This window comes from Lipophrys pholis (assembly GCF_963383615.2).
Source record: "Lipophrys pholis genome assembly, chromosome: 16".
NCBI classification, from domain to species: Eukaryota; Metazoa; Chordata; class Actinopteri; order Blenniiformes; family Blenniidae; genus Lipophrys; species Lipophrys pholis.
In genome coordinates this window covers 9395337-9408180 of record NC_137634.1, presented here as the reverse complement: position 1 = coordinate 9408180, position 12844 = coordinate 9395337, and the positions used below count along the sequence as shown (strand labels likewise).

The 12844-nt window shown below is 41.2% G+C and overlaps 1 protein-coding gene across 2 annotated transcripts in view; it reads left to right on the top strand.

The window, feature by feature from the left end:
- LOC308121598 (glutamate receptor 3) overlaps positions 1–12844 on the top strand; it is a 75771-nt gene that overhangs the window by 39827 nt on the left and 23100 nt on the right. For both annotated transcript variants that reach the window (XM_080482913.1, XM_080482912.1), the window contains exons 5-10: positions 5598–5651; positions 5962–6123; positions 6524–6691; positions 8348–8452; positions 10275–10382; positions 12264–12470. In XM_080482913.1, coding sequence (XP_080339039.1) covers positions 5598–5651; positions 5962–6123; positions 6524–6691; positions 8348–8452; positions 10275–10382; positions 12264–12470 — 804 coding nt within the window. The remainder of the gene's footprint in view (positions 1–5597; positions 5652–5961; positions 6124–6523; positions 6692–8347; positions 8453–10274; positions 10383–12263; positions 12471–12844) is intronic.

Here is a 12844-nt window from a genome sequence, read left to right as displayed (position 1 = left end):
TTTGGAATTACCTCTGAAAGAGAGACGATTAGATGCTCAAAAGAAGAGCAGAAATTAATTGGAGGAAGAGATTAGTATTTCTCAGCATGCGTTCTTCCTAGTACTTTCTAAGTGAATCAGTTTTAAATGCAGAGTGGAGCTACTATTTATTCAGTAACAAGGACAAATTACGCTTGAAAAATCTACTATAGATATTTATTGTATTTTCTGTATGAACTGTGCAAGTTAAGAGGAGCAGCATGGACATGGTGTGTGTGTGTGTGTGTGTGTGTGTGTGTGTGTGTGTGTGTGTGTGTGTGTGTGTGTGTGTGTGTGTGTGTGTGTGTGTGTGTGTGTGTGTGTGTGTGTGTGTGTGTGTGTGTGTGTGTGTGTGTGTGTGTGTGTGTGTGTGTGTGTGCGTGTGTTGCCCCAGCTGAACTATTTGACCTACAAATAAACAAAGGAAGCAGTTAAACTGCATGTGCCAAAGCCTACATTTTCTTTTCCGTACCATTGACAGGAAATTAAAAAAAAGGAAAGAAAACATGGCTTCTGAAAAAAGGAAACATTAACTGACTGTTCTAGAGGATGTTTTTGTAGAGGCCTGTTTGCATCCCAGACATCCAACGGAGACCCTGGAGAAGTCTGACTTAAAAGCAAAATTCAAATGAAAAATATCAAACGCACCCAAGTGGGAGAGTTGGCAGGTGCACAACTTGCAACAGGAATAGTGAAACATTACAACTTCATAGGCGCTTTTCATTCTGTCGAAGCTGGCATCCAATAAGACGGCTGTGAAGTTTAGGAATATGGAGCTGATGGCTACTACAAACAGAGGAACCAGCAGCTTAAACCGTCAGACTACACGCTGAAGACTGCCAAGAAAAAGTATTTTTAAGTGTTTGTATAATAGAGGACAGGGAAGTATTTTTATGTAGAGATTCGTTATGTGAAGGAGAAAAATAAAGTTTAAGGAGGTTTTTAGAGCTTTTTCTTTTTTGTTTTGCAGCCCTGTCCTTCATCTTTAATCTTCTCTTTGACTCGACTGTAAATTTGAGTGTTTTATCGACAATTAACTGACAGGTGTAAAAGGACACTTATCAAATTCAGGATGCCTGTTCTACTTACGGAGAAGGCAGAAGACAAATTACTAACAAAAAGATGCCTCCGTTAGTGGGAGGAGAGTCAAATCCTCTTGAAGGCTCCTGGGCGGGCGTCCAGCTCTGCACAGGACTGCGGCTCCAGCCTGCTTAATTAGAGTCCGTTCCCTCGGGAATATTTAGTCTGATGGCCATGCAGCCCCGCTCGGCTCGGGCCGGCCTCACACAGCACCGCATCAACCTGCTCATGCAGACAGGCGGACAGGAGGAGCCTCGAGGTGAGAAGAATTAATATAATTGAGACCTGAAACAACTGCATTCCCTCGGTCAGCGTTGTGGAGTCACAGTGTGGCTCCTCCGCGGAGCCACGAGACGGACCCACGTTTCTGATTATGTCCTCAACTCAGAGGTGAATGCTAATGTGCAGATGTAAGACAACGCGACGTGCCGGGCTCATTTGTCTGTTGGCTGTGAATCATTAGATTGTGATGCTCTGCTGTGGCTGGTGAAAATAAAGCTGTTTTATTTTTAACCACAGGGTTTAAAAGTCTGCTCATAATAGCATGAAGGCAGCATCTTACCTTCAACAATTGATCAGCTAATGTGCAGCTGATCTCAAAGGAATAGCTTTCTATCTATTGAACTACAGAAGAGGCCACGTCCAAAGAGAAAAATAAGCAAATGTCACTGAAATCAATGAGAAACAACATGTTGTAGCTGGTAGCCTTTAAAGTTATATTTTTCAATTTGCATTTCTTTAGATGTAGATCTGCAGTTCTCAGTTCGGCCTGTCAGAATAATGTGTACGTAGCTGTATTATTGTCATGATGTGCTGTGCGTGATCATGACTGATTCCCTCTGTGAGTTCTGCTCACGCTCAATCATCAAGGTGGAGAAAGATCCTCTATAATCTCTTTATTTGCTCTTAAAGTAAATCATGAACAATCCAGCTGAGGTAAACTACCAACATGTTTAATAGGTGTTATAAACATTACTTTGCAGGGACTGTGCATTCAGCATAATGTTAATGATGCAATCAGAAATCTTTCATGTTGTTGTCAGGAGGATTCAGGTTAATGAAGCGCTCCTCTTCCAGTAAACAGGAGTTTATTAAAAAGGTAACCGTTAAGACAACAGCTTTGGCTCACTCTAAACAATCCTACAACAAAGTAGCTGTGTTACCATAATGTGTTATTTGCTACACTCTTATGAAATGAATCTTTCTCCATATCACTTAAATTCACCAGGACACCTGAAGTTAAATGTCCAGCATATATCTCAAGTATTTCATGCGTGCTGTTTTCTCATTATAGAAATGATCTGAAGATGGATTTAATGATTCTGATGTCGTGGTTGGACTTCTGCCAAAGGAGAACATTAACTGTAGAAACAGTTTGCAAGGGCACGGCACCTAGAATATCCTTTCCATTCAATGAGCATTAAAAATTCAGAGGCCATTCAGTCAGTGCTGCAGGTCCCTTCTTGCTTTTAGGCCTCCGGTCTTCTTTCTCCCAAAGCTGTTTGAAGAGGCTCTTTGGTGAGAAATGGATTTTGACAAAAAGGTGTGTGTGTGGGGAGGGGTTGGGTCCTGTGACAATAAAAGTGCCATTCTCGCAGCAGCGGTAGTGCCTGACCCCTTCCAGGTTCCCGGTGGTTTTACATAGTCACAAAAAGCGATTATCCCAGGGGAGCGTGAAACTGGAGCATCAGGATCCTAAAAATATTTGTTATGCTCAGATGCTTTTCTTTTTTAGAGCAGCCCTGCCAAACGAAGAGACAGCAGATCCCACAGCAGATCAAATGCACTCATCCTTCACCAGAACGTCTTCAGTTCTCGTGTTTCAACACATGAGACTAAGGGCTGAGGAACATTGGGTTTGTAAACAGTCTCTGAGTACTTTTAGTGAATGAGTGTCATCGGTTATGAGATTCTTTTTCAGGATTTGTATAAATGATAATATCAATGTGATCAATGATAATAAAGATGCCCACTTTTGATTTCAAGTCACTGTGTAGCATCTCTTATAGGAACAGTTGGTTGTTCTCCAATCCAACTTTCATTAACCTCTTCAGCATTCTCTACATGCTTCACATGGTCAGTCACATCCACGGCTTCATTCACACACTCGCACTCCTCAAAGCTGCCGTTCAAGGTGCTCAAACACTATTGGAAGAAACGGGGGGTTCAGTGGGACATAGGCAGGACGAGATGAAGAAATCAACCAAGAAATTAGACCCCCTTGTTTAAATGTCACTGTATTCTAATCATTGTCTTGCAGAAATAGATTTGAACTGGACAGGGCTACTATGTTCTGAAACCTATAGGATTTTTTTTTTCAACATTGATGTTGTGATCTACTTGAGCCACTACAGGTTCTAGTTTTGAAACCAAATGGTCTCGCTTCTTCAGACTCTCTGCTTCTCAGAATATTCTTCATATTCATTTCAATCATTTGTTTGAATGTCAGGGCTTCACATTTTAATGCAGTTATAGTTGAATGATGGGATATTAATGACATTTTACATGTCTTCCAAACATTTTTGATAGTGACATTCTGTGTTTAGAGGACATATTTATACACTGTATATATATTTTGTTTTCAGTTTGGCTTTTGCCTTATGTCAGCGTTTGCTCTGTATTTCACTTCCACTGCTATTCATCAGGGAATTTAAATTTTTAAAAATGTTTTTTTCTTGATGAAATGTTAAATCGTCTGTTTTGAGACGAGATACTCGACTCACAGGCCAAGTAAGAATAAAACTATCAAGCAAATGTGTATAAAGATCCAGCCCCTACTGACTGCAAAGCAACATGCAGAGAAAACATTTTACTTTTGTTTACAAATTTAAGATTTGACTGTATTGCTACTGGCTGTAAGATTGTACGATTACATCACAGTTCTATATTCTGTAAGACTCTATATGTGTTTTTCTGATGTAGGCAAACCTTGCATGCTTAACTACAGGTCGTCCTAAACATTGGCAGGTGATCCGCGCCATTAGCTGACCAATTCCTCACTAAACTGAAAGAATTCCTTTGCACATTTTTTTCTCACCTCCTGATGAGATGCACATCGCAGTGTGAAGTCCTTCTCCGAGTGTGTGGCAAACAAGAATTGTAGCCTGTCACTTCAGGCATGGCGGCTTCATTAAGCTGTGCTCGGGTCACTGCGGCTCCCTCTTACATGGATAAATAGAGAGATGGAAGGCTATTTAGGACAATTTGAGAGACAATATGCAGAAGAGCTTCCAGGAATTTGCGCTTATGAAGGAAATGCATGATGCGGGACCCGAGGAGGAGGGGCGGTTGTGTAACACAATGAAATCATTTTGCATTTCCAAGCAATTTAATTGGATTTATTGTTGAAATTGCTCAAAGTCATAAGCCTTTCAGAGGCCCGGCCTTGGAGCGTCAAGGACACGTTTTCTCTGGAGACCGTTGTGAGACATTAAGACGGGAGGAAACAGAGACGTACACAGGTGTGGATGAAAGCAGCTACAGTTGTCAAACTGCAGACAGAAACAGTGATGAGAGACTTCACAATTACTTTATGCTTTCAAATCAAACCTAATAGAGACCATGGAGGAGAGCTAAAAATACTCCACCGGAATACTTTGTTTTTTTTGTTGTTTTTTTCTCAGTGCAGTTGTAAAATTTCCCCTCTGCATTTGAGCCCTTTATAAAACATCTCCAGTGTGATATCATTATCACTCTGGATGTTTAACATTTAGATGATTTCAGTGGCTGAGTATACTTATCAAAACTGTGGAGGAGTGTAAAAAGTGAAAAGATGGGAAAAAAAACAAGTATCCACCCCCACAGTATCTTTTTTGACGCTTCATACTCTGCAATGGAGAATCAGAATAGAGAGAGAGAGAGAGACAGAGAGGTTTTGCTGGTGAAGACGTTTAAAGAAGATGAAGATGTGTGTAAGTGCCGCTCTTTCAGTGTCTCCTGGCTCCGACAGGTGCTGTACACCATTTTGGGTTTAATTAAGTCTAGTTTGTGACGGAGACCGTCGGAGCAGGAGGATTCAGACTGCAGAGCACGGAAAGAGAGCGAGCTTTTCCGGAGCCTTGACCTTATTTTACATGTTGAAGTTAATGGAAAGGAACAAGCACTGTCATTACAGTTTCTCCCCACTCTGTGTGTGTGTGTGTGTGTGTGTGTGTGTGTGTGTGTGTGTGTGTGTGTGTGTGTGTGTGTGTGTGTGTGTGTGTGTGTGTGTGTGTGTGTGTGTGTGTGTGTGTGTGTGTGTGTGTGTGTGTGTGTGTGTGTGTGTGTGTGTGTGTATTAAAAAAAAAACACACACAAAAAAGTACAAATCTGCTCACACGCTCCCTCTTGCCCTTGCAAATGTCAGTCTGAAACGTCTTCTTTTTTCCCTCCCTGTTTTTTTCTGGCAACTATTCTGAAATTGGAGGTCGTTGTCATTTCTGAATCTCTGCACTCTAAATGTTCTCACTGTTGTGAGAAGCGAGTATGACTCACTTTGTGTCTTCTCCTGCAAATTGTAGGTGGTGACCTCGGGAAAAAACAGCAGAGGATACCACTATATCCTCGCCAACCTGGTGAGAGCTTGCAAGATTAAACAACTCAACCCAACACAGTAAAAAAAACAAAAAAACAAACCCAGCACAGTACAGCTCTGTGTGACGCAATGTAGCTCAAAACAAGGCAACACTTGATTTATCTCACAATGGTCACTCATATCTGAGTAGATCTGACTTAGTACATGGTATGGAGGACTAACAACTGAGCTTAGCAACTCAAATAAGGAGTCATCTCATGATGAACAGGCTGAAGCAGTTTTTTTAAAATTGGTCTTTTCCTCACTGCTAATGATCCCCACTACCAGCAAGTTGTGCTCTTTGCTCTCAGGGTTTTTCCAACATGAGCCTGGACAGGGTTTTTTCTGGTGGAGCCAACATCACAGGCTTCCAGATCATCAACCCAGACAGCCCCATCGTCCAGCAGTTCCTGCAGCGGTGGGAGCGCCTGGATGAAAGAGAATTTCCAGAAGCCAAAAACACTCCGCTGAAGGTCAGTGAAGCTCAGCTGCCGATACCGCTGCAGCGTTTCACATCTTCAAAGACTCCTCTCCCACCACCACCACCACCACCACTCTTCTTAGTCTTGAGGCGGGGACTTAATGGTAATCAGAGAAAATATGTCGGTCTGAATCTTTTTCAGTGAGACACACTTTTCAAAAACTTGTCACCTGCTTCGCCTCAAATAGAGGCGGCCTTCATAATTGTGCAATTTTGATGTCAATCACGCAGCCCGGCTTTGTTTTCCTTACATTTCACATCGGCGGCACCGTTCTCCGTGTGCCCCCAGCACTGCTGGAAGATAATAGCCTTCACGGGGGTGTAATGTTACGTTGGGCCTGCGCGGTGCCACCAGTGCATCACCGGGGTTTCTTCTGGCCTTTTTGTCTCAGTACACGTCAGCCTTGACCCACGATGCCATCCTCGTGATCGCCGAGGCCTTCCGGTATCTTCGACGCCAGCGAGTGGACGTGTCTCGCAGGGGCAGTGCGGGTGACTGCCTCGCCAACCCAGCCGTGCCCTGGAGCCAAGGCATCGACATAGAGCGAGCCCTCAAAATGGTACGACGGAGGACCTTCACTGTGTTTATTTGATTTCATCTGTTCGTGCTCCATCACCCCGAAAGTCCTTGATTACACCTTCATGCTGTCGTCATGATTTGTTCGCTTTTATTTCCTCCTCTAAATATGACTAATTGCACTTTAACTTCACAACATCCTGAGCTGCAAAAACGATTGCTGCGTTGCTCAATCAAACAAGTACTGCCTTTCTTTAAGACGCTACAACAATTTCAGTTCATCAAATAGCAACATGTTTTTTTTTGTCATACAAATGAAAGAAAATTCTATGTAGATGGAACGCCATTTGAACAATCCTGTCAAAAAAGAGGTATATATTATCTAAGCCTCAAAGCATTATCATTAATCCTTTATTGGGTAAAAATGCCTCTTGGCTTATTTGTGTATTTGTTTTGGTTTTCTTCTAAACTACCATAAATGAAAAGAAATACCAGAATCATAAAAGCATTAATAAAGCGTCTTCTATTCGCAGTTAGAGCACCAGATTGATGGATTATCCTACTGTACACTCTACAAACTGTACAGTACACATTAAACTACTGCATATGACAGCATTTATGTTACAGTTTCACTTTAGCTCTGTGAGCAGAATTCATCTTACCACACTCTGAGAATGAGTGGATCTTTGACCTAAAACCAGTTTGTTACCCGATCGAGTTTTGCTGAACATCAACAGGTTAATATTTGTTTTTGTTCCTTACGCAAGTGTGCACATGTATACGTTTTTACAGAAGTTAATAAACAGAAACAGTAAATGTAAAATGTCATCTCAGAAAACATCCGGTCATTTTTTTAAAATAACATTCAGAATTAGTCATGAGAATAAAATTCTTATCATTAACCTAATTGTACTAATAGCACTCCGAGGTATATGAACACAGGATGCCCATTTGAGTAATCCCAAGCTGGCAATTATTTATTCTGTTTCAATCATGTCCTTTACCCAGTGTACACTTCTAACTGATGCAACTGTGAGAAAATGTGATTCCACAGTCATTTTCAGAGGTGAAAGAAGTACGGAATGTTTGTACAACTATAGTTATATTGCTTATAAATTGTACCGAATTGAAGTGAAAGCATCGTTTAAAATTCTCAAGTAAACGTTTTATTTTTCATTTTTAATGGAATTTTTTTTAAGCCGCATTCCATTTATCTTACTTCATGAACGATATGTTTGTTTGAAACACATTTCTCAACCAAATAATTACACTCTTGCCTGGTTTTATGAACTAATGTAGATTAAGAAAATTTGGTAAAAGACTACATTTATTAGCGACAACATCCAGATCATATTGTTAGAATATTTATTGACATGTACAAGAGATTACATGGTTTCAACGATACTCAGGTAGGAGTTGGTGCCTTAATTATAGTGAGGTGAGTATTTCTAATGATTCGCTTCCACCCTTGGCCATTAGATACATGTCCTACATAATGTGAATATTAAAAACACATTTCTGTTGAAAATATCTCTAAAAACAGGAAGCACACCTGGGAAACCAGAGGACACAGTGAAGAACATTTGGTGCTGATTATAAGGAACATTTGCTGCTAGTTTTCAAGCAGAGTTCACACATTTGCCGCATGTTAGAAACATATGTTGTTGTTTTTTTCCCCCCTTGGTTTTTTCCCCGGCAGGTACAAGTACAAGGTATGACAGGAAACATCCAGTTCGACACATTTGGTCGACGATCTAATTACAGCATTGATGTGTATGAGATGAAGTCTGGAGGCCCGAGGAAGGTAAGTGAGCACAAAGCGCAGGAAATGTCTCACGCAATGTAATTACTGTGTATTTACATGCTCTGAGCAAAATTACGTAATGATAAATACATCAATGGTGTGTGTCGTGAGCCCAGTTACATAAACATGAGTACTTTTTTAAGGAATTGTGTGATTTAGCTGACTCCAAAAGAAGAGATGCCGTTCATGTTTCATCTGTACTGGATGATTGAATGCGACTTTCAGTATCAGCTCAATTTTCAGCATTTGCTTTAAAATATCTTTTGACGTAGCCAATCATCAGTAGGTCCCAACTTCAGGTGAGTTCTGTGGAAAAGCTCTTTAATTTTACTCATTTATACAAATATCAATATCGCAAATAAAAGAAAATACACATTGATAAGAAGCTATTGTCTGTTGCATTCTCTGCTAAGATGAAGGCCAGCTTTGTTAAACATTGGATGGCCTTCTCTGATTTATTTAGAATAAAGAAACTATTTATGATTAGTCATATTGCCAGTAAAAAGCATTTTATTTCACGCTGTATCTGAATCTTTTGACAAACATGGGAACAAGCTGGTTGCTTCGAGCTGCAACACACATTAACATTCAGCCACAGTGGCGTCCAGTTTGCCTACGAGCGTGGACACATGTCTCGTCCTGGGCCATGATTCGCTAAAACAGCGAGCAAACAAACGTCCAGTGGGAGGAAGTGCACTCGCTTGGAAAAGCCATTTAGCTAGTTAACTTGTCAGCAGAAGCACTTGTCAATGTTTGTTAGTTTAGATGCTGAATGATTTGGACCGTTTCTTCAATACCAAGGACAAAACACGTCTATGCCTTTATTAATCTGCAGGCTGCGGTTGCCAGAGCAACTCCGTTAAAAACATGCACACTGAGCTGTCCTTTAGCTCCAGGCTGTAAGGTCAAGATTAGAATTTTTTTTCATTGTAAGGTATGAGCATGCATATGAAAATCATCATAGGAATGATTTCTGTCATCGAAAGCAACTAGTTTTTTCAGTTCATACACTGACGTAGTACCATGTACTTAAGCCTTCATGTGCTGCGGCCACTGTGCTGCTGGAGTTTGGATTTGCATAATTGGGCCGGCCAAAGGCAAAAAACAATGCCGTCTTAACGCACACATGCACTGACACGCAACACCCACAACGTTGTGGCCGGGCTACAGTAGGTCCTTGAACCTCGGCTCTTCACGAAAGCTGCAGCGGCCCCATAATGTCCACATAGCTCAGCTCACGACACAACATACATCAGAGCGGCCTCCATGTCCAATCTCACGGTGAGGCAATCTGCACTGACAACAGAGTGAGTACTGTGGGTTATAGTTACCAGAAATGGCGGGCTATATCTGAGTGTGGCAAAAATAAACATGATGCAGCTACTGGAAGCTTCTCAGGTTTAGCAGACACAGTTTTCTGTGCGTGTTAGATTAAACTGACTCCTTTTCTGTGCAGTATTAATAGATCTGTACGAAACATGACTGCACTCCTAGATATGGCATATTTAGACCGTTAGGTTTGTCTTGCTGGTAATAATTTAATCAGTCTTCCAGTGCTCTATTGTTGCTGCTTTCTTGTTATGTAAGTGAACATTTGCTGATCCAGGAATAGATTACTCCTACTCTGCTCAAGTGTAGCCCAGGTGAAGTGAGAAGCGCCACTTCAGTCTTGGTATTAAATCTCTTGCAGTATATAATCAAAAACAACACTGTCTCCAGTTGGACGGATAGAGCCGTCCAACACACACCAGCTTGGAGTTTCTTCTGGAACGATGTCTTCCTTTCTTCTTGTATTAACTCTGAATCTTTGTATTGTTTTCAGATCGGCTACTGGAATGAGTATGAAAAATTTGTTTATATAATGGATCAGCAGGTCACCAACGAGTCCTCTTCTGTGGAAAACCGAACAATTGTGGTCACTACTATTATGGTACACTCTCAAACAGGTTTTAAATGTTTCACCCTAAGATTTCTGCCACTCAAGGTCAAGGTGTCCATTGTTGCAATCTGTCCTGGGAGGGTAGAATTATTTTGTTTTCAGTTGCTTTCCATCCACTCACTACATGTTGAAACAGTCGATTCACAAAGAGTGTTTCAACTGTATCCGTGTGGGTGCCAAAGCATTTTGGTTTTTTTATATTACAGTGGGCTGTTGTAGTAGTGACGTCACAATAACGGCTTTGGTAATGATAACTTTAGACGTAAACATCATCTTATTCACATTCAGTGCATACGTAAGTAAAAATGTTTCCCTCTCATGAAATAATCCAGTCAGTGGCATCTGGCACGGAGAGTCAACAGCATCAATCATTGGCTGTTAATTTACCTTTCAAATTAACTTTTTGTGCAAAAGTCTGAATCATGATGGGAGACCTATGCTGCAGGTGAGGCAGGCTCAGAGTTGAGTTAGTGACAGGCTGCAGGAGCAGGTTAGCGGTCATCAGTCATTTTTAAATGTAAGATAAGGTGCGCCTTATCTTACATTTAAAGCCATGGCTTCCCCTTCCTTCTGACTTTGCCTATTATGTTTGCATGCTAGGCAAATTCAGAATGTGATAGTCATACATTGTCATCTCAGTGTGTCATTGTCGTCATAGCCAGACTGAAGGTACAATAGTGTTTAGAGTGAGGGAGGGAAAACAGAAGAGTGGTGTCATTGCATAACTTTCTATCAGGCATGCTTTTGATTTGACTAAAGACAACTATTATTATTTTTCACAGCCATCTCATTAACTTCCATGTTTTTATTACTTTCCATTACATTAAAGCAAACGCCATGAACAATGAAAGGCCGCTCTGTTGTTATGGGGCGTGACTCTTTCATTTTGTCTTTTGTGGCATCGTACATGAGTGCAGAGTGGAAGAGAAGCTCTAGTTTATACAACAAAGGAGTTCAACTGTTGGCTACGGTACAAACGTCACATCGGCAAACAACAACAGTCTCCTCTGAAGATGTGAAACCATCATGGAATCACATTTGTTTATATTGTTAAAGACGAGAATAACCTGAAAAACATGTACGTGCCATGTGTTGAAGTGAAAAACTGCTGCTGAATAACCTTCGAGGTGACATTGGTTAATCTTTAATGGCAAAACATGTTTTACACTTTGGATTATTTTTTATTTGCCACAGAGGTGATGTGTGTTAGTCTGGCGATAAAATCAAGGCAACAAGTAAATTATTTGATTGTCATGATGGAACAAAGGAAATTGAATCAGTGTGAAACTTTATTTCGTCATGAAACTACTCTTCTGAATGTGGCTCACGCGCTTCTTCAACGTAGCGTTTGTTAGATGAATAAGTTATTATCCGTAGTCTTGACATCTTTAATCTCTCTGCTGTCACTGACGTTTACTTCATGAACTGGAAAAGTACTCCATTCAACTCCCCGCCCCCCACCCCCACCCTCAGTGCCACGCTGATGCAAAGTACATGCAACCCCCCCCCCCCCCCCCTTCCCACCTATAGCCATTTCTACAGCTTAAGATATCGGCGGAGTTTAGCATGAGGGAGTCCCTACATCCCGCTTCAACTCCTTTATATATGTTAGACGCTTCGCTTCTCCTGTAGGCGCACTCAGCCCGCTTTTTTAGACTTTCAGGTCCTCCCAGTAATGTGCAAGTGGCGTTGTTTTACTCTGTATGTGCTCTGTTGGTCTTTGTTTACTCCCCACGTCTGACTGTCCTGACTGTCCTGACTGTCCTGCATGTGTGCATGCAACCGTCCCGAGTCTGAAGGCCTTGTGTGACCCGGCCACTGTGAATGTGTGCTTTGTTTTTCTATGAACTCAAATTTTTGTCTAATTAACAGGAAGCTCCATATGTGATGTACAAGAAAAACTATATGCAAGCGGATGGGAATGACAGATATGAAGGCTACTGTGTCGATTTAGCTTCTGAAATTGCAAAACATGTGGGAATAAAGTATAAGCTCTCAATAGTACCAGATGGGAAATACGGTGCCCGAGATCCAGAGACCAAGACCTGGAACGGGATGGTGGGTGAACTAGTTTATGGGGTAAGTATTACTGCCCTCTGTGTAGATTTACTGTATTACTTCACCACAAAAAGAGAGAGTCTATAAAACTCACTACCTTCAAGTAAAGATGGTGCATGATAGTTAATAATAGTCGGTGTGAAATAGCCGACTTTATCTGACCCATTCACTGCTTTCTGGGACAAGTTTTAATCGTAGGAGTTGAAATACGTTTCTTTGGTCGAAGTAGAAGGTAAGTGAGTTTTGTAGAGTTCCTCTTCAACGGTAAAATCAGACTGACTCTTTTTTTTTCATGCATCTTGAGATTTCGCTCACAGTCAAACTGGCTTTAACAAGATAATTTGCATTTTTTATGAGCCCTCGGCTGCTGAATGGATAATGTTATAAATCTCGCA